Source organism: Haemaphysalis longicornis, unplaced genomic scaffold (assembly GCF_048455015.1).
Source record: "Haemaphysalis longicornis isolate Haplotype H1 unplaced genomic scaffold, Haemaphysalis longicornis Haplotype H1 scaffold_2, whole genome shotgun sequence".
NCBI classification, from domain to species: Eukaryota; Metazoa; Arthropoda; class Arachnida; order Ixodida; family Ixodidae; genus Haemaphysalis; species Haemaphysalis longicornis.
This window is the reverse complement of record NW_027526295.1, coordinates 193001621-193027631: the sequence shown is the minus strand read 5'-3', so window position 1 is coordinate 193027631 and position 26011 is coordinate 193001621. Positions and strand designations below refer to the sequence as shown.

At 46.3% G+C, this 26011-nt stretch overlaps 1 protein-coding gene across 2 annotated transcripts in view; it reads left to right on the top strand.

Annotated features, from left to right (window-relative positions):
* Positions 1–26011, top strand: part of Scap (SREBP cleavage activating protein) — a 60490-nt gene that overhangs the window by 547 nt on the left and 33932 nt on the right. Inside the window, exons 2-13 of one of the 2 annotated variants that reach the window (XM_077699025.1) lie at positions 7406–7556; positions 11421–11535; positions 14128–14285; positions 15215–15352; positions 17820–17896; positions 17995–18109; positions 19560–19753; positions 20568–20694; positions 23263–23411; positions 24175–24269; positions 24624–24722; positions 25818–25930. In XM_077699025.1, the coding sequence (XP_077555151.1) occupies positions 7408–7556; positions 11421–11535; positions 14128–14285; positions 15215–15352; positions 17820–17896; positions 17995–18109; positions 19560–19753; positions 20568–20694; positions 23263–23411; positions 24175–24269; positions 24624–24722; positions 25818–25930 (1529 nt within the window). In that variant the 5' untranslated portion in view covers positions 7406–7407. Of the gene's footprint in view, positions 1–7095; positions 7557–11420; positions 11536–14127; positions 14286–15214; positions 15353–17819; positions 17897–17994; positions 18110–19559; positions 19754–20567; positions 20695–23262; positions 23412–24174; positions 24270–24623; positions 24723–25817; positions 25931–26011 lie in introns of those variants that run through there. The other variant, XM_077699024.1, reaches the window with a different exon arrangement.

Below are 26011 nucleotides of genomic sequence, written 5' to 3'. Positions count from 1 at the left end.
CTAATTTTTATCCGCGTTCGACACTTGTTTGCGCGTGAAGGCGTGTGCGGGAATCTCAACTCGTCACCCGGACTGAAGTTAGCGTCTACTTTGAATGATAGGTCCTACAATAATTTTCGCGTATCTATAGCGGACATGCATTCAAGACTTCTCTTGGCTTTGAGAACCATTTCGTGGAGCAAGAAGCGTGTGCTCGTGGCGCAACGCTTCGTCGCTTTTCTTTATTGGCATCTTCTGGCGTCAATCAATTCTCACTCGCATCCCGGAGACTTCCTTGCACCGCTGGCAGTAGCGCCGACACCTTTCCTCCACGTGCCAGAAACCGCAGTGTGGGGTGTACGCGTATCCTGGAGCTGCTTTCCCGCCCTGGACGACGAGGAGCGTAGGGTAACACTCCGCAAAGGAGCCGCCTCGACGTCTGTGCATGTGTCATCGCGATTGTTTATTGGAAGCCAGCTTTTCTGTGAGACACTCCGCAGGCCCAAGCGAAGCGGGGGAAACGCTGAGCCGTCGGAAACGCGCTCCTCTCTCCTTATGCTCGCGGGCAAAACCGACAAACGTCTCGGGTCTCGCGAACGGTCGAGGTAGCAGCGTCGGTGCCGGAAGGACGCTGCCGCCGCCGCTGCTACCGGCTGCATTGGCACAGCGTCGGATTATATCCTGCTATCGCGTCGCCCGCGCTATCGCGGCTACAGGATATCGGGAAGGGAGATAGATTCTCATGGCAATGTGCCGACCTTTAATGCCGTTTTATTCTGAGGTTATGGGCAGCAGATTTCGACGCATTGCTTGAAACATTGTTGGGAAGAAATTACGACACAGACAAAAAAAAAACCTGGCAGTCATCAACCACCCGAAATGCGAAAATGAAACGATCTGACTTGGCAAGCAAAACGAACTAGCGGGTAGCTGGTTGAAGGTTTGTCCACAACTGACAGGACGAGGGAACAGACGAGTTCAAAAACTCGTTGGTGGAGTGGTATCTGAGCAGTGCGAAAGTCGGAAGCAGTTGGTCTTGAGCACACGTGATGATGCGGAGATCAATCTGCTAGTACGACACCGTTGCTGCTCCTTGGACCGGCAGCACCTGCTTGTGCGCTGCTGGCATTCTGTCGAAGTGACGCGTGTGCATGTCTTATCTCTGAATATAAGCGTGAAGCAAACAGGCGTTGGCACGTGCATGGTGCCGGCGCGGTTGCTGCGTTCGAGCTGGGGCATTTTTCTTCCCTTGACATCAACAGACCCCTTCGAAACGCATCCGTCTAGCAAACACCCTAGTGCTTCCATTCTGATTTGTAGAACAGCGGAGTGGGAAACCAGGGTGAGTTACTAATCCACCTACTTGGCTTTTTAACAGCCCGAAAGCAAAACTTGCCGCCATACCACTCATTTGACAGCGCAGCGGTATAGGGGAATGAACCATGGTTCGGAAGAAGTGGGGTTTTGGTTTTATTCTTTGCACTGACTGACAACTCATATAATTTCGTTTAGACATCTCTGCGCTTACAGTGACGACGCATGCATGCTAAACGATTTCAAGTCGGGAGTTGAGTTTTGCCGGAGGAATTTGGCACCAAAAGTGTTAGCAGCATACAAAGTTTCAAAGTGAGCTGTTGCATTATGTTAATTTTTAGCTCGTCGTAAACGCTGCAGCTGCTGTCGAGTGGTCGTGGGCAGACTGCAGGTGCCCGTGACTAGCTGCAGGCTCAGTAAAAAAGCTGGTTATTTTTATTCGAGCTGTAGCCACGTGTGCACTGCTTTTTGAGCCTGTTGGATGGTACCAAATCGACAACTGCGTGGCATATTTGAGTCACAGCGTCTCGGCGTAACATGCACAGTTTAGTGCTCGCTGGATGTTTCATTGTTGGCCTTTATGAGTTCCAGTTATCAGGCTCATGGATACCAGCGTGGGGAAAATGTAGTGCAGACTGTTGTAATAAATTTTAAACAGGAAGTGCAGGCAATTTTTGGTCCTCTCTAGCGAATGCTGTTTAAAAACTGCATGCTGCTGAACTAAAACCACCTCTTCAAGTCCCCGCCCAATATAAGCTTTTGAAAAAAAAAAAAAAAAGAATGCTTTGTTTCAACTGCCCATTTCTGCCTAAACTTTTCTCAAGGGTCAGATTATCCAGTTGCTTTCTTCCTGTAGCGGATGCATTTGGCTTTAATGTTAGCGGGGTTTGTTAGCAGGAGAAGGCTTCATTTTGTTAAAGGTCCGCTTAAATTTAGTTGGATGTTGCCTCAACAGGAGGTCTTATTGCTTGTCACAGCTTAGCAGGACATCATCAAATTTATAAAAGAAGAAATAATTAAAGATAAGCATCGGACCCAAACACAACATGTCAGACAGCGCATAGAAAGGAGGAAACAAACACCTGCTCAAACAACATGTACCAACCAGCCCAAGCTTCAACTCTTTGACCTCTGCGTCTTTCGGACCGTTATAGATATGAAGCTCTGAACCACTGCTACGAGCTTTTCAGGGGAAATTTATGTTGCCTTTTAGTGCAGGGCTTCACCCCCGCCCATGCCCCCCTGTGCTGTTCATGGCTGCAGCTGTTTCAAGTCTGTTGTGATGCCAGATGCTAGCAGTGATTGCACCCATCTAGGCCACCGGCTGTAAAGCTGTGTGATGTGACAGGGGCCGTTGTCTACGTGAGGGTTCTTCATCATGCGCACTTCACCCACTTTCGCCTTCTTCATTTGTACTCGTGGTGGTAAAACTGACTCGAACCGGGTTGCCTACCTGTTTTCAGCCTCGTCAGTTTTAATAATTATGCGGCGAGGCCGTCCTTGTGACTTTTATGCGAATCTTCTGGAGTGGCAAGGGGCGCACACTTTAGTCCGTTCTTTAGACTGGCTGCAAAAGCAGAGACGTGCTCTTTTTCCTCTCCCCCTTTTGCAAAAAGAAATGCTAAGCTAAGTGTGTAGAATTGCACCCTTACCGTTCCTTTTAATTTATATCCCGTACATAAGCTTCATTCAGTCCCTGCTTATGTGAATGCGATGTTATAATTGAGCCTTGTTTAACTAGCTTGGACGGGTACTGCTTTTTTAGTTGTTGGAGATGGTGAGCACCTCATTCGAATGCCTTCGATTGCCTTGGTTGAAACCTCGTAGCAGTAGTACTGGCTCCTTCATCACATAATCTGTGTTTCTGATCTGTTACTTTTCCTTAAATGTTGTCTGTTTGTATGCCTTATATTCCTCACGTACCCAGTGCATCACCCGAGAAAGCCTAGCGCTGTTGGTGAGCACTTAAAATAAAAAGTAAATAACTGTTCCACTACCATTTTTGAAAAAATATTTTTCTCATAATAATATGTGTTAGCATGTGGAGTACCTGCTGATAACTTGTAGGAGGCTTTGCAAACAGTTTGGGATTGTTTGGAATAGTGGTTGCACTAAATCTGATACTCTCTCAGGCATTTGATAATTGCACTGAGGTGACCTTAAATGGCGGTTTATATATGTTATAATCACTCGTACATTTACTGGTTTTTTTGTTTTGTTGCATTTACATTTTTTCTATATATATATATGGCAGGCGCTCAATAGCTTGAACTCGCCTAAATCATGTCGCTAGATTATTCAAAGTGATCTTTATTTCCTGCTTTAGACATGTGCATTGAAAATGACTCCATATAGTTTGAACTTTGCCTTATTCCAGTAAACTCTCTCTTCTATTTCAGTATCGTTTGATGATGATGCGCTGTAGTTGTCTACGGTGTGTTTCCCTTGCAAAGCCTTGTGTCAGCAGCCCTCGCTCCTGACTGTATGGCCTATCATTTTTTTTTTTCTGTATGTCAGAAAAAATGTTCATTTCACTGTTTGCGTTCACATAGCCACTTGAGCATTGTTCTGAGGAACACATACACTGGCATGCTTTTGCTAACGCACAACTGGCAAATCATCGCTAATTATGCAGACCCGTTACAGGCATTCTGAAAACGAGCTAATTTAATATCAGAACTTTATGTTGAACCATAACCTGTGCTAAAGTATTGTCATTTGTTCCACACCATTTTTATGAGGGAATCACCGAAGCTTCATGCTGTGGGATCAAGTGGGAAAGTCCACTGCGTGCATCCATGTGTTTGCGACGCCTTGCCAGCAACCTATGCACGTCTAATTGGGATTCCGTTGAACCTTGCCCTGGCATATTAGGGACCGATAAGGGGGAAATTATTCGAGCATAGTCGATCTGTTTCATGTCATCTGTTATAAGCTTGCAAATGAGCAGCTTGGGGGATTATACCTGAAATTGACAGTACGTCACACATTGCATGAAGACCTGATAAGGCGGACATGATACTGTAGCTCGATAGCACGCCTCCTGTCTCTCCTTTCTACTCATTAAATGTACTGCTTCACATACTGCGTTGTGAGCTCTGCACCTGCTTGATGCAGACGCAGGCTGCTGCTTCTAGCAGAAGGGCTCCACAGTTCCTGTTTTGTACTGATTTGCGCTGTAGGACTTGCGGCAACCGCTGTTTGCTGTTAGTGCACTCGTATTTGCTGGCTAGTATCAGGTGATAGTATTGTTGCTGCACAGAAAGGGGCCAAAGTGGGCAGACATGTGCTCATGCCATGGACAGTCGGGGGTTATCGCGCATTCAGCCAAAACGAGATTTGCTCTGAATGCTCGGCACCCACTTCTAAACTAACACCGTGAAATCTTTGTGCGGGGCTAAGTAAGCCATTTTACTAAAAAATGGATGGCAAGCTCTGGTTTCATTGCTCTTTTTCGAACTAACCTTGAAATGCTGTTGGCGTTGGGGGGAAAAAATCGTTTTGACGAGCTTTTAAACTAACTTGTGTTCATACGACCTGTGTGGATTTGTTGGAAATTAGGGCAAAACTGGTTCATTTAATCCATAGCAATTCAGATTTGTGAGTTGATAGATGGCCTGGCATGGAGCAGCGTTTGGGGAAGGTGGTCGCGAAGGTGCTTGTTGTTTGAAGGAGAAAGGTCCGTCCCAAATATTGAATGTGCAGCATATGTGTAGGATGTCTTGCGTGATTTCCCATTATTGGTGTGAAGTTTGATGCTTCAAGATTTTATTGGTTTTTCCCGGTTATTGCATGTTCACTTCTCAGTATTGCTTTCTATTCTTGCCCAACTTGCACATTCTAACTAACCTATTCAGATTGCAGAAGTTCTCATCAAGGCCTGGATGAGTAGCTTCCAGCAAAGAGAAAGATAGCTGAAACTGACTGATGCCTAATTGGAAAGTTTGCTATCAAGGCCCTTAGTGAGACCACAAGTTTATGCCTTTTAAATTAGCACTGGAAATGCTCTCTGGTTGTATATTGTTCTTTTTAAGCGACGGACGAACTTACTGTTTATTGCGCGAGAATGCTGCTAATGGCTACGCGGAAACTTGTGAAAACGGTCGCTGTTAGCCTGCTATTGTTCTTGGTATTTGATGACAAAACTTCAGTCGCCCACAGACTTTTAAAAAAAAATTGACAGAGAAAGCAATGAAAATTGTGCTCGGCAATAGATTTATAAATTTAGGCTGGAGAGCACCAGAAGCGAGTCCAACTTGTGTGTTGCTGATTGTTGGGGTCACAATTTTGTAACGTGCTACTGGCCTACCAATGTCTTATATGTCAGACATGTTGAGCTCCTATTTAAGGCCTGTTATCCGCTTATGAAAGGAGTACTGACACGGAATTTTTGTGTTACGTTTTTTTTTTTTTTTTCACAGCTATAGGTGCCATGAGCCCACTAACCATAGAATGGCAGATTAGATTGTCAAACATAGTATAAATAATTGCTTACAGCTCCGTTTATTTGTGTCAGTTTCATTTTTAGTGAAGCGAACACCGAGGCAACCGCCATGACCGGAAGGCACATTTAACGTTACTGTTCTCGTCGCACCACGGCCAATGCCGGTATAAGCGCGCACGTGCACGCCACAACGGCCTGACTGGTTGTAACTGCGCGTGACGTCGTCCCAAAGACTGTGACGTGGTGCACAAGGTGGAAAAGCGCGTGCCAACAGCACCGCGGCCATCTTGGTACGTTACTGGAGCGCTGGCGTCGGCCGTTTGGATCGAAGTGCAAATGACGTCATGAGCTTGCTCGATGGTGCGGGTGAGCTTTCTTGTGCGTGCAAGAATTAATTTCTTTTTAAATATGTTCTACTGAATGGTTACGGTTTAAACTTCTGAGGAGGTATCCACTTATACCAAGGAAGCTTTTTACATAGTTGTCTGAGCTTTGAAATTTCGTGTCAGTACTCCTTTAATATATTCGATTGCTTCACACTCACATGCAGAAAATGAAAAAATAGGGAAGGGACGAAGAGAAGCATGTAGAAGCAGCACTTAAATACTTAACATGCATTCTTCTTGCGACTGAGTTGTCCTTGCCCTATTCCTTCCGAGTTAAATTTCTCACTTTGCATTCGTTACCATTTGGGGCTCTCTAGCTCTGTTATATCTGAATTGCAAGATCCCGAAAATCAAATGGGATGCTGTGCATTTGGGTTCACAGTCTTTTATAATAATGTCACCTCAAGGATCAATGCCAACACTATTTCAAGTGTGCATTGATAACTGCATTTTAGCACAACAGAGTGAAGTGGATAAAGTTCCCCGTAAAGTTGGCCAAAAGCTCGAAGGCGTGCTTGTCGGGCAACTTGCCTAGCTACTATAGGTAGCACACTGTATGTTCGCCTGCTGACTCCGGCTAAAGGATGTACTTTTGCCCAGGTTCTCAAAGCCAGCCAGCAGCGCAGGCTTAGACGGGCTTACGACTTTTTTGTTACTCTTTCACGGTCTGGCCGACATTCTTATCTGCGAGTACAAGGAAGGAAAAGTGGTCTTTCACTTTCTGCCTTTGCCTCCCCTTTCCAGCCTCTTCCACTGAGCATACAGCAGCAGTCAGCAGCCACTGTCGAGTGGTCACTTGGGCTTTTGAGTTTATCCGCGGGCGACCCTGAAACTCACGGCGGCTATCAGTAGCGGCCAGCCTGTTCGCCCCCCTCCCCCCTCCTTGTCGCATCCCCCGGCCGCTTTCCTGTGGAAAGTAATGCTAAGCTTCGGATTACGCCGGAGCATAAGTAACGGTGCGATAAGACGGGAGCGGCAGCAGCTGTGGGGAGGGGCGGAGAGATTAGATTTACTACAATGGGTGGCTGGCGAGTTAAGAAGCAGTGGAGGGATGGTCGGAAAGGGAAGAGGGGAGCCGGAGCGTCGTAGGTGGGGGCTCAGAAGGCGGAGCGGGGTCCATCGAGCCAGCTGTGCGCGTCGGGGCAGAGAGCAGCAGTGAGCGGCGGCTGTGTGTGTGTGTGACGGGACGTGAGCGGCGCGATGGCTCCCCTCTCGTGCTGCTGCTCGGTGGCGTGTGGCCGGACGGGGCTGCTGATGCGGCGCCGTGGCATCTCCTTCCCAGCCATGCAGGGTGTCCAGGTGACCTCTTCGCCGGCCAAGTCGTACACCATCAAGGACCGCATCGCCCAGCTGTACTACAAGCACGGCCTCTACTGCTCCAACCACCCGCTCACGCTCATCGCCTTCGCCATCTTCACCTTCATGGTGGCCTGGTGAGTCTCCCACTGGAGGGTTGCCGTGTCGCCATTCGGTACGGCTGTATGTCGGTGTGAGTGTGCCGGTTGCCCACTCGTGCTGGAAATTACTCACTCCTGATCGCTGTTGCACTTAACTTTGCACACGTGCAGCAGCTAGTTGTCGAAACCAGTTACAGTAGCTGACCAATTTTTGGGGCTTGGAGGGGAATGAAAAATAGTCCAAATAAAAGAGCAGTCCGAAAAATCGGTGAGTCATTAGTCCTATGGGTCAACTGGCGGTTCCTTGGGGAAGTCTGAAATATCCGGCAAGTCCGAATTTTCGGAGTCCAAAAAGATGTTCGGCTACTGAATTGTCTTTTTGAGTAGTGGTGCGCTGTTAGAATCCAATGTGGGGTTTGTGATAGCTGCCAGTGCAGGTCTTAAGAACTTGCTGTAGTTATCAGAATAGGCAATGCTTGGGCTAATTTGTGTTCTTTCAAATGCAGCATTTGCGAAACAAGGAAGACGAAGAATAAAAAATGATGGAAGGATGTCGGATTGTGGCGGCCAAACATACAGAACAAAACCAGTCCCGCGTCACCTGCGGAATACATTACTGTGCGTTACACTAGCCTGCTGGCATAGTCAACAGACAGTGTACTGTGCTAAGTTCGCCTTGCATAAAAACAGGAAAGTGTGTCCGTGTAAAGCTTAGCTGCGGTGGGTAGCTGGGGATCTCCGACTGGGTAGCGGTATGGCATCACACAAAATTCGTTGGTAATTGCATTAATATACCAGTCGGAAGTACTGCGGTAATGCCGCCAAGTGGTATTGGCTTCCGTCCTTCTCTGCATGACTACAGTGGAGAAGGTTTTGACTGGAGTCGTTGTTCCTGGATGTGTGCGTTTTTCGATTCTGCACTTTTGCTGGTGCCCACTGTGTGGCATTATTTTCATCAGTAACACGTTTGTCCGGCATACAGCCTTGGTGGCTTGTGCCAGTTAGGAACAAGGCAAGGGAAGAGTACCAAGCAAACAGAAATGATCCATCAATGGGGCCTGTATATGTTTAGCTAAAACCGTAACTTCTTTCTTCCAGAGGAGCATATAGTAATACGCGTACTGTTTCTTGGAATAGTGTCAAATCGAGTGTGTTTTCGACCTGTTATAAAACCTGGTAATCGAGCATTAAAGCACAACTGCAGTTCTTATCATGGGCTTTCGACAAACATAAATCGTATCCAACCTGCAAGATTCGGAACTAAAATACATTACGTTGCATGAAAAAAACAACAATAATAAATACGTTACATGAAATAAGCATTGAGAAAAGCCTTGGGACCTTTGTGTACACCGAGCATCAAAGCTTCTTAACACTGCAATTTGCCTAGATTGCACACGCTGCACTTGTCCTGCCCATGGGAAAGTTCACGGCCGCAATAAAATGGCCCATTCTCATTCAAAGGAAGCTTGGTATTCTGATAATAGGTGCCATAACAGATAAAGGGCATGTAAAGTTGCTCTCGTTGAGTGCCTCGCGTTATCTTCTTGGTTTAGCTTCTGCATTTTTAGTGGAGAGGCATTTGTCTTTATTGGACTAAATGGTGCCCAGATTTTCGCTTGCATATCACGGGGACGAAACTTGGCTGTGACCATCGGCGTTCACAAAGTGTATACCTGTTGTATATGCGCAACTAGAATGTTATGCAAGATTATGTTTTTAACGTTGATTGTTTTTGCAAAGAAGTGAAGAATTGCACCACATTCTTTTCTGTAACCTCTGGCCAAGAACTTGAAATGTAGTATTGAAAGTGTTGAAACTGTACCTTTATAATTGCAATATTGTTCATTTTATGGTATGAATCCGCAGAAGCTATTCCACCCTGATTTCTCTTAGTGGACCTCCATCATTGCTATTGTAGCCTTGATACAGGCGAATGTATTTGAATTGCCGGTGGTGCCACAAGATAAACCTTTGTTCGAAATTAGTTCTGAGGTAGCGAAGAAAACACGAGCTATTCAGCTTAACATGATGCTTCCAACCTATCTAAATGGTACATGTATTGAGAAACTGCTGTGTTGCTGCGAATCGTAGACTAGTTTATTTTTCTTAATCCGCCTGTGTAATGAATAGAAAGTAATGCTTGGGAATGATCTTATAATAAGATACGATCTTTCTTCCAGGCAGGAGGTGTGGTTGTAACCTTCACACACCAGCATATTTGCAATCAATCGTTCCAATCCGTCAGTCGTTATGTTCTTTGACAGGAGATCCATGCCAGCCCACATCTTCCTTTAGCACCGGTATTAGCGCGCATGGGAAAAAAAACACTTGTTTCATGTCTCACAGATTTTTATGCACTCAACAAGGTTAGTGTGTGTATTTGTGTTATTGCCCTGTCGGCACAAAAAAAGGTATACACAATAAACTAGTTAACTTTTCCTGACTCCTCCTTTATTCCTCCCACCATTGTTTTTCTCCATTGGTACTTTTCCGCGGGAATAAGTACTTCAGGCTTTTTCGTCTTGCCAGTTTATATGAGCACATTGCATGATCTACCTCATCGAGCATTTATTATTTTTTGTGTTTGAGAGTAGCATCACTCTGCTACTTACAATCACGGTGCTGTAATAGACTAACTCTCGGGAACTATTTTTATGGCTTCTCCCCTTCTCTCTGTCGTTTGTTCAGCCAGCAGTGTAAACGTCCTGTGGAAATACACTCTATCGGGAAACTCCATTGCAAAGAAGGGGAGGGTTGGGCGTCAGCAGATGAGGAGGCGCGCGTGGTCTTTGTGTTGATCTCTGTGCATTTTTACCCCTTGTGTTGCTGTCATTCTAGTGTGTCAGGTGACTGTAGACGTGCAAAAAGCAAGAGAAGCAGGTTATTTTGAAGCTGATGTACCGACACATCATGATTAGCAAGGTGCTTCTTGAACAAGCCGATTCTTGTAGCAGGTCTAGTGTGCAACCTCATCCTGGCTTTCCAATGTGAGCATGTGTGTAGCTTTTGTCATTGAATAATAGTATAGCTGCTGTCAGTGCAGCAAAATCCAACTTCCGGGACCGTTCATGAGCATGTTCCTCGATAGTGAATGTTCTAAAAACAATGTCAGGTGGTCAGGGCTCAGTGTTGATCAGCATGGAAAGTGTGGCATAGTAGTAGAGGAGGCAGGCCAAATGGTGATGCAACCACTTCTCAATTAAGATAGTCTGAGATGTGTACTTGCCAAGCATAATTCCATTTGGTTTGTGGTACTGTGGTTTTAAAGTGGCAATGTACTTTTACCAGTCTAAATGTGGACATCTTGCATGTTTGGTAGTTCTCTCTGGGCAAGTGAATGATGTGCAATTATTATGACAGCCATCCAGCTGGGCTGCTTGCTGTGATTTTGTAAGTACAGAAGTTTCTGGTGCATTCTTAGCACAGTGTTCGAAAATGAGGGCTCTTGTCAACATCAGAGATTTCTTGCAATGCAAACGTGATTGCAAGAAGGCTGGACAAGAGCCGTTTTGCAGGAGAGCTGGTGAGCCCTGTGGCACTTTCCTCAAGACTCAGAATGAATAGATGGAGGAAGCATTTATCACAACAAGAGGACATGAAATAGGGCCACAAAGGACCTCTCAGTAACTTCTTTAGAAGCCGTCAAGATGCATTGCCTATTCTTCTTACATTTTGTCCTCTTCAAAGGCCTCCCTTGCCAAATTTATTGCCTAGAATCAGGAGGGATATCACTTGCAGCTTGCAGGAAAAAAAAAAAAAAAGAAATAAGCAAATTTTACTGAGCTGCCCTCCAAGCCCTGTAGTTCACCTGCTTTTGTGCGTTGTTTTGAATCTTCCGAGAAAATCTGTTGTTATTTTAACTGTCACTTTTTTTTTCTTCTTTTTCTTCATCTCCAGCTACCCGCTGTTGCACATCCCACTGTTAGGCAGCTCCTCACAGCAGTTCTCCACCCCGATCTCCGTTTACAGCGCTGAGCTGGATGCCGATTCCCAGACAATCGGCCCCCGTTGGGTGAGTGCCGGCTGGGCTTCTTGAAGAAGTCCTTTTATGAATGCCTTCGCTGCCGTCCACCCCCCTTTTGGTTAGGAATGGAGTGCTTTATGCTGGGGGTTGGGGAGCAGATACGAAATATGGAGGAGAAACGTTGCAGAATGGTGCTATTGTGCACACTCGCATTGCATAAGCTCACTCTTGTGTGGCCCCAGGACTAGGAGTAGCTCCATGGCATCGTATGCATTCAGTGCACACGCAGCCACAGGGCTGTCCTGTTTCTTTCTTTCTTTCTTTCCTGCCTTCTCTTTCTCTTTCAGTTAGCTCCTGCCTTCTCTCTTTCGTTTCTTTCTTTCTTTGTGAGCTCTTTAATTCCTTCTGTCCTTTATCTCTTTGTCTTGTTTATTTTTTTATTTCCTTCCTCCCTTTGTTGTTTCCTCTCTCTCACAATACAGAGGTTGCCGCTGCAAATGCCCTTTGTACAGAAGACAAGCCATAGGCAGTTTTCATGCCATATATAAGGTAGCTTCCAACTGTTGCTGTCGCTGTTGTTGCTGCTTTTAGAGTTTGGTATTGCGGTGCAGGTGTTATTGTCTATTAACTTTCAGTGGAGCTCTTGCAGTGTTCAGTTTGCCTGTCAATCATCCTTATTGCCCTTGTTGCCTTTATCGCTATTTTATAGCACTGCATTTTCTAAGTGAAATAGATGTAAAAAAAAAAATGGGTCAGAAGCCAATTGAAAGCAATTTTGTTTCGTTTAAACATTGAGGAAACCTTCCCGTGGACATGTTCAGTATCAACATTGTGTTGTGCGCTCAATGACTTACATCCTGTAGTTTAGTTCGCCACAAGTAGTTTCCTGACATTGGAGTTTTGCTTGGGAAGACATATTTTTTTAAATCTTAAGAGTGGGCTCTCATGCGGGAGAACTAGTTATTACAAAGAAAGGTGGAATAAAATGAGTTGTCTGAAGTGATGAGGCCGCTGAAGTTTCTTAATAGGCCACTGAGGCTTTTCCTTGCTTGCGTCTCGAGAAAAGTGTCAAGATACATCAGTTATGTCTTTTCGTGCATTGTCCCGGTATACAAAAGGGCTGAACTAACAACCTGCATTTGTAACACTATTTCCTCCACGGAATGCTAAACAAGGCTGCAGTAATGAACGAGCTGCTCGTTCCTGAAACTGGCCAGTTTTGGCACTTAGGAGTCGCACTAAAAAATAGAAATCTTTGGGAACAGAGCTATCAACACTTGTAACAGAAATGACTGCCCCTGTCAAAATTTGTTTAAGCGAGGTGCCTGTGTACTTTGAAATCGTTAAAAAGTGCAGGAAGCTTTTAGTGCTTCTTTCTTTTCCAACCGCTAGCTTACCCTAGCCTTCACAAGAGTGCTGCCAGAATGTGTCTTCTGATTTAAAGAGCTACTGGGTTCTTGCATCAGGTCAGTTGCAAAAGCCCCGTGTCGGCTTTACACATAGCCGCCGCTGCTTGTGACTCCTCTTCAATCTGCCAAGAGCGGTCAGAGAGGAATGTGTAATCGAGATGTGCGTCTTGCGTTTTTTTTCTTGCTCCCGTTCATTATTTCGCTCTTCCTTCTCCTTTATCTTCCCCTTGGAGTGGAAAAGTTGTCGCTTGTCCGGTTTATTCCGTGGCCCAGAGCTGCCGCTTCATTGCGAATGGCACCGATAAGGACACTTGTCTGGCTGTCCCCCACCTCTTCTGCTGGGGGGGGGGCTGGCTTCCCTGTTGTTTGTGCCACTGATAGTAAGTGGCAGAGGTGCAGTCACCCCTGGGAATTTGAACCTGAGAGACTTCCTAGCCGCCCTGGGGTCACTATCAGTCAGGACTGTGCGGCGTGGCTGCCATCGTTGGCCCACATGTTTTTTTGCTCTCAAGTAGCTGGCTGCGCTCGAAGCACTGGGGGCCAGTGAGGTTTCTTTTCTTTTTTAATTTTTGTTTGAGGAGCCTTGTTCTCATGAGTTGCTGTTGTTGCTACCCCGAATTCTTCCTTATCGTTTGTCAAAAGAGGATAAGATACAAGGCAGAAAAAAACAAAAAAGAAACTCTTGAATAGGGGTACCTCGTTTATCTTTGACTGATGAACATCGCTGCTCGGTTAAGCTGCAGTTGTGTGGTTCTTTTTTTTTTTTTTTTTTAGCTTCATGCTGTGCATGTGTAGATAGCTATCGAAGCAGTATTGTTCGTGGATGCAAGCGCTGGGCAATTTTTTGGGCAGGTGCATGTGCTAATTACGTACTTTGCCTGCAGCTCTTGATGAGCAAGTGGGGCTTTTAAGCTTTGGTTGCTTAGCCTTCATTGCTGTAACGTGCTTTCTTTTCTTCTGCTTTGAATTCTTGATTGCACAGCAGTCTGGTGTTCGTGTGCCTGTGTCTTTTTTATCTCTTATTTTTATTTATTATTATTATTATTTTTTTTTTTTTTCAATGTTTGCAGCAGTGTCCATCTTCAGTGCTCATAATTTTTTATTCACTTTTCACGCATGCAGTATAGTCGACTGGTGAGGCAGTCCGCCCTTTATTGTGCCCTGTTCTTGTCTGCATCATGTGAATGCTTGATGCCCGTGCTTCTTGCGTCCTTCTGTCCCTTGTGTGCAGTTCCAGGGTCCGCCCGTGGCGTACGTGCAGCAGGTGGTGATCAAGGCAGCGGTGTCGCCTTGGCAACCAGACCTCCTGCTCATGGATGCCTTCCGCTCACCCCTGGCGGAGTCCTTCCGCGTCATGGAGATTGTGGGCAACCACCAGTCGGTGGACAGGCAAGTGGAGCGTTTGAAGTAGTGGGCGTTCCCCTCATATTTATTGCGATGGTACATCTGTAATTTCGTCTGGCTAGTTTTTTTTTATAGTAACGCGGGATGTATGCTTGGCTCAAAGAAATCCTCATCGTCAAATGTTGCATTTCAAGGCTTTCCACTACACTTCAGCCGCTTTTTATAGTTTTGATGTTCTGAAACTAACAGGAAGCCGCATGGATGCTACTGTGCAGCGGTACGGTAGGAGTGGGAGCTGAGTATGGCAGCAGGAGGTCAAAAATACACCTGGCTCTGCTCCAAGAGTACCAAAGAGGGTTTCTATGTGGCCTGAACAAACATACATATACGCACGCATGCACGTGTGTATGCATCTGTGTGTGGATGAGCACAGCCGTCCTTCGTGTGATCATGCTGTACCTAGCGTCACTAAATAAGCTACGCTTAAGAGTACCGCCACTTCGCGCACCCGGAGGCGTCTGGGGGCCATTTTGTTTCTGGCTTGCAGTGTTGCCATCTCTCCGAATGAAACCGCCGCCGGTTGTGACGGGCAGAGTGCGACCGGCCGCTCTAGCGCCCGCGCAGCCGAGAGAGAGAGAGAGGAGAGGTGCCCAAAAACAAAATGGCTGCGCCCATATGTAAACAAACATCACGTGGTGCCGACCGACCAATGGAAATCCCGGCGGCACATAACAATGAGAGGAAAGAGTGCCGATACTCTAAAAACCTTTATTTAGTGACGCTAGCTGTACCTACCCTTGTATTCTGAGTCCTTCCTCAGCTCGGGTCTCCAGTGGAGGAGGTCCTTGAAATCAATTTCCCCTTGCATAAGCATTGGTGGAATCCTCCCCTCAGCCGAGTGGAGGAGGGACTTAGAATACGGCCCATAGTGTGCTCTCTTACCGGTCCTCCTCGCCTTGCTCCCCTGCGTGCAGCAATGGGAGCAAGCACAGCCTCCAGGAGGCGTGCCTGCAGGTGTCCGAGTCCAAGGACCGGGTGGCGGCAGCCTCGCTCCCCCAGTACGGCTGCCTCATCCTCTCCCCGACCTACGTCTGGAAGCAGGACTACAACAAGTAAGTGCCTCTTCTGGGGGGGCAATGGTGTCATCGTGGCACCGGTTACATTAGCCTACCAGGGTAGCGTTGGTTCTTGACCAACCGACGGGTGTGTGTGCTCAGTAGCAGTCTCACTAGATTCAGATGAGCCAGTTGGGAAATTCTTTGCACCGCATCTTGTGGACGTGCACTAACAGGGTTCACACAGGTCCTTGAAAACCTTAAAAACCCTTGAATTTAGAAGTGTCAATTTCAAGGCCTTGAAAGTCCTGGAATTTGTTAGCGATCCTTAAAAAAAAACCCTTGATTTTCATGGGTGATTATCAGTGGATGTCTTTTCACAAGGATTTAAAGTGTTTATCTTGGATTGTAGGTTTTAACTGATTGATTGATTGATTGATTGTGGGGTTTAACGCGCCAACGCAACGCAGGCGATGAGGCGCGCTGTAGTGGAGGGCTCCGGATTAATTTTGACCACCTGGGGATCTTTATCGTGCGCCGAAATCTCGTACACACGGGCGTTTTTGCCTTTCGCCTCCATCAGAAAAGCGGCCGCCGCGGCCGGGAAGTAGGTTTTAACTAATGCAAAAAAATATTGTAACCATCCAATCTCAGCGTTATCGCACAAAGTTACAACACATTTAGCAAATTTCTGTTGAGAGCGAGGCAATATTAGGAGCAGGAACTTGTGAATTCAACCTGCCCTGATACAATCTGCCATGATATTTTTGGTCCGCTCAGCAGGAGATACAGAAATGCGACTTGTGTCGTCCTGCTTTTTGAATGCACAAATTATGACCTATATCGAAACAAATAAATGTTCTAAAATCTTGAATCTGAAAACAAAAAAGCAGCTTGCAAAAAAAAAGCAGTCAAAAAGACGTATTCTCAAAGAGATTGACAACATGAGGGCAACGGTTGCTTATTTAATATCTGTGCTGACACCATTGTTGACAAAGCATGTGATACAAGCAACATTGCATGCATTGTGAAATAAAACTGCCTGAAAAAACAGGAAAAACAAAGAAAGAAGAACTACTTCTAAACACCAACAAAAAAATAAAATAAAGCTTGGGTGCTTTCAACAACTAGTTAGCACTTATTTGAAGTAATGTTCTTAGGTATTGGGTAATAACCAACTTTTGCATTGTGTTGAAAAAGTTGTATTATAAATAATCCCAGATACCGTATTTACTCACGTAATGAACCCACTTTTCTTCCGGAAAATTCGGCATGAATTTGGGAGGAGGGTTCATTATGCGGGAAAGAAATTGCAACAGATTTTTAAAAGTTGAAATTTCATGCAATAAAGTTGCTAAGAGAAGCGCTGTCAGAGTTCTACCACTTTCGTAAAAACACGTAGGTAATTATGTAATGAAATTTATATTTTATTCGCAACTCGCCATCGTCCCCCTTCGCCATGGAGCTGTCCTCCTCACTGAAGTCGCTTGCGGCCACACTTTTATTGTCGGCACTGTCTTCCGTGCTGTGAAGGCACTCCAAAATTTCTTTTCCGACACCGGCAAACTTCACTTCTTTGGGCCCACGAAACACACGGCGACCCCTACTCACCGCTCGAAAACCTCTCGTTTTCTCTTGTAGCCTACATGCACTCGGTCAACACTGAAGTGCCACACAGCTGCGCCATTTGCATGTGCAACGCATGCTCCACCACCGTAGTTCAAAACGCCGCGCACCTGGAGCACAAAAAGAGGTTGGAACACAGCTGAACAACGAAACCACAGAGCGTAATGGCGAAGTCGCGTAACAACGAGAGCAGAGGAGTGCAGAGTACACGTTTAGTGGTTTGTTTGCACGCCGGCGGAACCAGCCCAAACAGCGAAGAGCAGGGAAGGAGTGCGAAGTATGTTTTGTGCTTTTTTCGCACGCCACAACGTTTTTATGGCGCAAAAAGGTTTGTTTCGCATTCAACAGGTGGCGCACCGCAAGCGCGCAATTTTTAAATTGTAATCCACGACATTCGCGCTCGCATCTTCGGCTACGCTAGAGATCTCTTTTTCTTGGAATGCATTTTTAGCATTTATGCACGTACTGTAGCGCAATATCAGGTTACTGCGATCGCCCACAGCATCAGCAACCGTGCTGAAATAAAACATATTTCCGTTGCATTTGTTATTCAAAGTGACAAAAAAGTAAATTCTCAACAAAAAAAGTGGGGGGAGGGTTCATTACGTGAGTGGGTTCATTACGCGAGTAAATACGGTAAACCATTAGATGGGGTCCTTGAAAATGTATTTTCTGGTCCTTGAAAGTCCTTGAAAATTCTTGAATTTTTGCCTTTGAAGCGTGTACGAACCTTGACTAGCGAAGGGAGGGGGATGCGAAAAAGCATTCAACACCTCCTCTCTCTCCGTGCGTGCATGCACAGGGAGTGCAAGACTGCTATTTATGCGGAGATGGGTGTCTGTTTCTGCTGGCCCTCCCACTAGCTCTTCACAAAGCTGTGAAATTAATCTCTTTGCAGCTTCCGGCACGACAGCCAGCTGCTCATGAGCATCTTCAACCAGAAGGACGAAACTTCAAACTCCTACTACCTGAGAGGTAACGGCCAACTCTCTCTTTGCCTTCATTTCAGGGGTGGCATTCATTCGTTCCTCTTTTCTAAGTGAACTTTGTGCTCCGCCTTCCCCCACCCGTAGAGATCCTGTTTGGCGTTCCCTGGAAGGAGACGGGCATCAAGAAGTTCTGCGTGCGCAACAGGCAACGAGTCATCACTTTTGCCATCACTATTGTTCTCAAGAAGTGGGATCCCAGGTGACTTCCTCTACACTTTTTCCCTCGATCAGTATTGATCTCTGCACACACACAGCAACAGCAGTGCATTAGGGTCCATCAATTCCGTGGAATAGTAGTAGGTGCTGCAGATTTCCTGCACTGAGTCGCTCTAGTGTTCCGCAGCTACTCTCTCTAATGAAAGATTTTGACTGAACGAAGCTGCTCGTTCCCTAGAGTCCCTAGCTTGGGTCCCCAGAGTCCTATGGTCCTTACCTAGGGTTCCTAGCTTGGTGAGCTGAGCGATCGCTCAGTTTACTTCTGAACAAACCCGTCCATGCATGTTCCGGCTTGTAGTAATCATTTCGTGAAACATGGGGTATTACTCGGCACACAGGGTCACATAAGCAGAGGTGTCACTTATGCCAGCTGGCCGGAGTCGTGTCAGAATCACTATCTGCATGCGGACGGCAGAATCGTCATCTGCATGCAGTTTTTTTTTACATGTTTACACGTTTGTTTGGAACTTTCTTTGCTTACCCAACATTCTTACTGCTATAAAAAGAATATGCACTAAATTTCGAGTGCATATAGCTCATTTTGCAAGCTTATAATCTTTGTTTAATTAATTTTGCGTTTTATTTTGTTGGCCTCAGCCAATTGCACAGAGCGAACCATAACATGTCATAACTCTACTGTGAAAAAGAAGCTGGTGAGCTGCATGCCTATTCTCTGTTTGCCTTATTATATAGCTTATTTAAGTGACATTTGCATTAAAAGTGGGGTCACTGCCATTCTAATGAGGCAATCTTTCGAATGAAGCAAATTTTGCCCCTTCATGGCCCCTATGAGAAAAAGATCACTGTTGCACGTTATTTGATGAGGAAGCCGTGGCTGTGGCAGTGTAGTGCTTGGCTTTCTTATCTAGAGAGTGTTTAGTGGGGCCACCCGGACTGACCAGGTTATCAAGATGCAAAAAGAGAATCAGGGGGATGGAGTTGGCCCCATGTAAAGAAGATAAGAGGTGTTTCAGAAAGTACTTTGCTCTTACCCTCTAGCCGCAAGCAGTTGATGCATTGCAGGTAAGCCTGCTGTCACTACTGAAGCAAGCCGTTGCATTTTTAGTTGGCAGTTGTAAGTGCTCAAAGTGCAACACATCTCATTTCAAGGGATGTATTTTACATTTGCTGTAAGCAGGACATTTCTCATTTTCAGCGATGTATGATTTCATGGACCCGAGTTTGTGAAAACAGCAGCCAGTTTGCCTTTCTAAACATTGAATTATTCAGCTTTCAGATTGTCTATTCAATTTGAAGCTGAATCGAATATTGTATAACTCGCTTCAATTCAAAGGTTTCGAATATTCGCACACCCTTATTTGTTAGGTTGTGTTGAACAAGAGCCTTCTTGTGTACCCTGAGCTCGTACTGGTGCGTGAGAGTTTCTCACCTTACACTGGCAGTGTCCCCCCCTTTGCTCTGCCCTGCCCCAGTGTGGTGCACTCACTGGAGGAGAAGCTGCACCAGGCGTACCCGGCACACTCGCCCAATGCCTCGTCCCGGGACCGGGAGGGTGGGGAGCAGGAGCTGGTGCACGTGCACTTCCAGTACCAGCACACCCTGGCCGAGTTTGTGCCCCTGGGCACCATCTACGTCATTCTTTTCTTCTACATCTACTACTCCGTCCGTGAGTACCCGGGACCAGCCAAGCAGGCTTTGCTGCCTCACTGCTTCGTGCCTAATGTGTGGAAGAATTGCTGGCACACTCATGGAGCTTCTGCTTTGCGCTGTGCAGTGAGATCAAACCTTCTTGCTCTTGCATTGTTGTCCTTCATTCAGTGGAATGAGAAGCGTTACTGGCCCGCCTGAAGAACAGCACTGTTATCTTGCTGCTTATGTTGGTTTTTTACTTGCATGAAGAAGACGCTCCTAATGCTGGTGTTAAAAGCAGGATTGTGATTCATCCTGACTGGCTGGAATCACAATCAAGATGGATCACAAACCAGCTTAGCATAGATGGAGATACAAAACATGCACATAGAATGACAGCAAAGCTTGTTTGAGCTTAAGATTTTACCCTGGAATCACAATTCACTAGAGCTTTGTGGTCCTGCTCTCAGAATTTTGGCACACCGTTTTCTTTTATACTTGGTTGTGTGTTCTTGTCATACGTTTTTCTTTCTGTGTGTCTGGGAACCCTGTCTGCTCCCTATCAACGGTTCACACGTCCCGAACACAAAGTATCAAACGACGACCTTCTGAACTGCGACAGCATTGAGTGAGAAAAGTAAACAGTGTAAAACGTAGAATTGTTGGTATTTAAATTGTCTCTCGCTTTGATTTCTTTATTCGGCTTTGCTGCGTATACTAGCCTAGAGTGCAAAATGTGAGTTGGTGGCACATGGGGGTTGCAGAAGTTTTGAATCTGCTTGGTGCTTTCTCTTGACACTATGAGCCTGATGCAAGTCTTTCTTTTCCCGTTCCCTGCTCTCATTTTTCAGGAAAGATCGAGCTGGTGAAGTCCAAGTGGGCCATCTCGGTCAGTGCAGTGCTGACTGTCGTCATGTCGCTGTTCATGTCTGTGGGCCTGTGCCTCTGGTTCGGCCTGAACCCCACCCTGAATGGAAGGTGAGCCTCTCGTTGCATTGCACTGTGGCAAAGTTCAAAGTCGGTTTTTCTTGTTTTCTTCCCACAGAACAGTTTTCCCAAGACTTGGGGTTGTGTGCCAGTAGTTAGCTGCTCTCCCTTTTCGTCCTGAGATACTTATGCACATGCACACACTTTCGATGATACCTTTAAAACTGGTGCTTCATGAGCAAGGTCTGTTACCTGTCTCCTCAGTGAACTGAATCCCTCAGGGTTGTACAGTCAAATGTCGTTGCTACAAACCCCCTTGCTTACAAATTTCCCAAATTTACGAATGTTATAAAAATCCCTGCCAGATTGCTCATGTTTTTAACGTAAAAATATATTAGAACTGCATATTTCAGAATAATGCAGGTAATTTATTTTCTTCTTTATAATCGATGAACATTGGCACTACGAATTCGGCTATAAGTAACAATGCCGCAACCTTCGCATGAAACAGAAACCGCCGTTTCTGTGTGTATTCCCTGAGCGCTGTAGCTATCATCATTACCTTATCGAGGGCCAACTGCCAGTGCCAGCACAAAGCTGTGGTTTAATCAGCAGTGCCCCAGCAGACCTAGCCACCTTTGCCGCTTTTCTCTCTCGTGTTCTGACCCGCTGCAGTGGCTCAGTGGCTAAGGCATTGCGCTGCTGAGCACGAGGTCGTGGGTTCGATTCCCGGCCGCGGCGTCCGCTTTTTTGATGGGGGCAAAAAGCAAAAATGCCCGTGTGTACGAGATTTCGGCGCACGGTAAAATCCCCAGGTGGTCACCCTCCACTACGGCACGCCTCATCACCTGCAATGCGTTGGTGCTTAAACCCTACAATCAATCAATCAATTTCTCATGTTCTGCGTCGGTGGCCGCTCGGTGATTTTTCACACTATGTGTGCGGGCAGATATTTCTCTGTTATGGGTGATCTTGCTGAAAAGTTCTTGCTATATCCAATGATGGATGTTGCTAGCTACGGCACCAAGAAGACACAAAAGCAGTTTTCGCTGCAGGACAAATTGGATGTATTTCAGGAAATCAGCTCACGGAAAAGGTGAATTGATGTCTGCAGGCAGCACGGCATTGCCCCATCAACCGTCATGGCCATTTTGAAATACCAAGACAAGATTGTCAAGCTTTGATGGGAGTCGCAACTTGCTCCTACAAGGAAACGGTTGTGACTGGGAAACTTTGCAAATGTGGACCAAGCTGTTCTCACGTGGTTCAAAGATGCCATACTGCAAGCTGGACGGAATAACTTGGCAGATCTCTCGGGCAAGGAAAAGGCAGTTGACAAATTACAACCTGGCACAATTATCGTTTCCGAGAGGGTGCTTGAGGATGTCCACCATTAGCAACTGCTGGCAAAAAGCAAGGCTTATCAAAGCGCCTGTGCAGCTTGAAAATAGCCTGGAGGTGACTCACAGGAACCCAGGAGACCTGGGGACTGAGGTTGCGGAACTGCTCCCCAGTGTCTCTTCCTTCGACGACTACGCGGAGAGCAACAGTGTGGCGGCAACAGTGGTGGACTTGACAACCAAGGAGATTGTTGACAGCGTCCGCGAAGAAAGACGACTATGGATCACCGAACACAGACTAGGATGAGATTGTGTTGAACATTGATGTTTTGGTGCACATGAACAAAGTCCACACTTTCATCACTGGGTGCAGTGATGTACCCGATGAGCTATAGCTTGTATTCACTGGCGAGGCACGCATGCAGGCAACCATGTGAGTGCGCCGTGACTGGTTACGTCGGGCTCCGCGGGATGGCGGTACTTGTCTGTGCTAAGCATGTGAGGTGGGTTGGACGTTCCAAACTCTACCCCACCGAACGCAAAGTAATGCCTCGAGTCCAATGTGAGTGCAAATAATAGCATTTCCATTGACGCTACTGTTGAGAATCGGGTTGAAATAGAGCAGACAACGCACGGCAATGAGTTTTTTTTTTTTCCCCCGGCGTTCGGGCACAGTGGCACAAGCCACGCCATGTCTGTGGCCGTTTCCAGTGTTACCAAGTGAAAAAATTGATGGCGGAACTTTACAATGAATACCACCTATTGCACAAAGTGAAAGATGTAGAAGCATTCCTAATCGGTCATGCATGCTGCATGCGCCAGGAGAAAGTAACTGATTTCTTCAAATAAAGCAGCTTTGAAGTGAGTGCAACATTTTTGTTTGGGAGTTTGCATGTGTGCATACACGTCCACCGCCAGGGTACGTCATTTTCATTCCTAGGTTTGAGCATTGGCTTATAACCGCAAGTTTTTCATCACAATGATATTTCAAAATAACAAATGATTTTTTTGTGGTCCCGCGGGATTCGTTATATCAAGATTTGACTTTGGAAGAAAGTTGACCTAGAGAATGAAGGGTACGTGCGTCACGCTTCAACTGATTTTAGAAAGTTCGATTATCAAAAAAGCCCGCTGTACCACAGGTCCAAATGCCAGCTGCAACGGGACATCTGTGGCCCATATTTTCCTTTTGTGTACTCCTCAGCAGCACGGTAGTGCTGCCACTCCGGTGACTTGACTGATTTGAAAAAGCTTTCTTCTTACCTTCCATCTCTAACAGCCCCCTGGTGTCGCCTCGGTCGTCCTGCCTCCCGAGTGAGATCCTGCCCTACCTGGTGGTGGTGATTGGCCTGGAGAACATGCTCGTGCTCACAAAGTCGGTGGTCTCCACCCCGGTGCACGTGGGGGCCAAAGTGCGCCTGGCCCAAGGTGGGTTACCACGGTACACTCTGGAAATATCCAGGGTAATCTCCTGGATGTGTGAGGGCCATTGAAGCATTGAAACTAATTTCTTTGGGAAAGTTCGACCGCAGGTAGACTTGAACCAAAGCTAGAAATGCCCTGGATTTTAGTATCAATGCTGTAAATAATCCACAATCTCCTGATGCATCCGGATATGTAAAGGGTTGTGTTTTTGGGATGTGTTGCAAAAACGTGTGGGATCAACTTAGCCATCCTGAAGGAGCAAGCGAGTCATTAATCACCGTGTCATGGGTTCGTCGTCTTGCACCACTGGTGATAATATATTTGTCATACCTAGCGGGTTCCCAGCCGCCAGGAATTGAAACTGAAATCAGCAGGTGGAAATATTCGAACAACAAATCATTGAAGTCTTGCTGGCATGTTTCGTGGCTTGGCCATGACGTTCCACACGCTGTGCACAAAAATATGGTGTCTTTGAACTCTTCTAACGGGACACATCTTAGGAATTCGCTACTGCGTAGCTTATTGCGTTATGTAAAGCAGCAGCAGTTGTAATCAACACGGCAGCCTGCTTGAAATGTACTGAAATGCCATGCCCACGGTACATCTAGCAGAGAAAAAATGAGCTAGTCTAACATTTGTTAATAAGCTCATGGCCTTTCTGCCTCGGCATAATCTTGGCACAAGTATGGTATACCCTCAGTGCAAAGGCTTAGCAGGTGGGGCGGCCTTGGTGACCTTTCTTCTTGGCCATCTTTGCTCGATTCAGGTCTCAGCAAGGAAGGATGGTCCATAACCAAGAACCTGCTCACTGAATTGCTCCTGCTCACGTTTGCCTTTCTGACGTTTGTGCCAGCGATTCAGGTATGTGAAGCCACCGTGGCTTGTTGTTTTGTTGTGCTGCTCCTACTTGACATTTTTGCGTAAAAAAAAAGTGCCTGCTTGTGTACAACTCTCGTTTTACATCGTGGACGCATAGTGTGGCACACAAAGGCTATGCCACAAACAAGAAGCAGTCGGAGTGAAAGTTCAGTGACCTATCCGCTTCGTAATAATTCTGCCTGTGTATTGTTTGCTGTGCAGCCGGTTGAAAGTAGAGAAGTGTTGATGCGACCAGCTTGCCATTTTAGCGCATTGTTCCTTCATTGTAGAAGTAACATACTATTTGGACATTTGTTCTTGCATCTGATTGTCTGTCAACTTTGTCCACACTTGCAGGAGTTCTGCATGTTCGCAGTCGTCGGTCTGCTCTCGGATTTCTTCCTTCAAATGGTGTTCTTCGCCACTGTGCTGTCCATAGACATCCAGCGAAAAGAGGTGACTCTCAGCCATATGGTGTCCTTACGCGGTTATCGGTTAACCCTTTCGCTGTCACTGACGTATCGGTAAATTTTCGCATTTTCCCTCTGCAGCGTCACTGTACTGGTACGTTCTCCATTGTGCGTTCAAAAATTCGCGCCATAGCGCAAAGCAGATGTGCCTGGACTGTTCGTGCCATCTGTCGAATCTTTCTAGTAACTCGTATTTTCACTCGCTAGCTCTCTCCGACAGTGTATTGAAGAGTATGGAGCGACCGCGCCCACCTTTCGTTGCTGGGGGGCTTGGTCGCTCCGTGCGCTGTACTCTGTCGGGATGAGTGGCCATGCTGCACACGTGCGATTACGGCTGGGGGGGTTGTTGTGCCATCCGCATTAAGTTTCTAGGTTTTTCTTATTCTGTTCCCGCATCTGCTACGGTGCGCCAGGTTAGCCCAATGCGCCAATGCCTCTCCAATAGACCGAAACATGACTCAATCGCGGCTTTTGCTCGCTCATTGCTGTGCATTGTGCGGGCTGCTGAAAGTGGTCCTTCCATGCACGCACGCAGTTACTTTCGGATGGTTGACGGCGCGGGGCCTTCGAGTGCGGACAGGAGGTTTTTCGATTCCGATCCGAATACAAACCGAGCTCGGGTTCGCATTCTGAGAGTTTCTCATCTGGGGAAGGGATGCGAGCTCCACAGTGTCAGATTCTGATGTTGAAACAGTGGGGTCGTCATCCCGGAAGTGTGTACGTCAAACTGAAAATATCTGGAAGGAAGGCGATTTCTCACCCACGCTCTTTCCTTTCAACGCGTTATGTTCCAGATGCTATCATAGTCAAATAGATCACTATGTTCCTTTCCTCATATTTCGGTAACCAAGACGACACTGGGGGTGCGTCACGGTCAGAAACACCCGACAGTGAAAGGGTTACCTACTGTTGGCTTCCTACAGCCGAATTTTGTTCTTTGTTGTAGCCAATAAAAGGGTGCTAGATTTAGATAATTTCTCTTGTATCAAGGGAGGAAGATTGAACATTTTGTTACACAAAATTTCAACTGTGGAGATGCTTCTTACATTCTTGTTTTTTAATCTCTCGCTTGCTTTTGCAGAAATCGGACTTGAAGAAAGGAAAGTCGGAAGCCTCAAACGCATGGGCAGAAGACGAGAAGAACATTACAAATGCGGAAAACCGGAACTCAATGGGCGTACTGTACAGGTCTCGGTAAGCTGAAATCGCTTGGAATTTTTGGCTATACTACTGCTTCTCCAACGGCTTTGCATTCATTCTTGGTTCTGGTGGCCA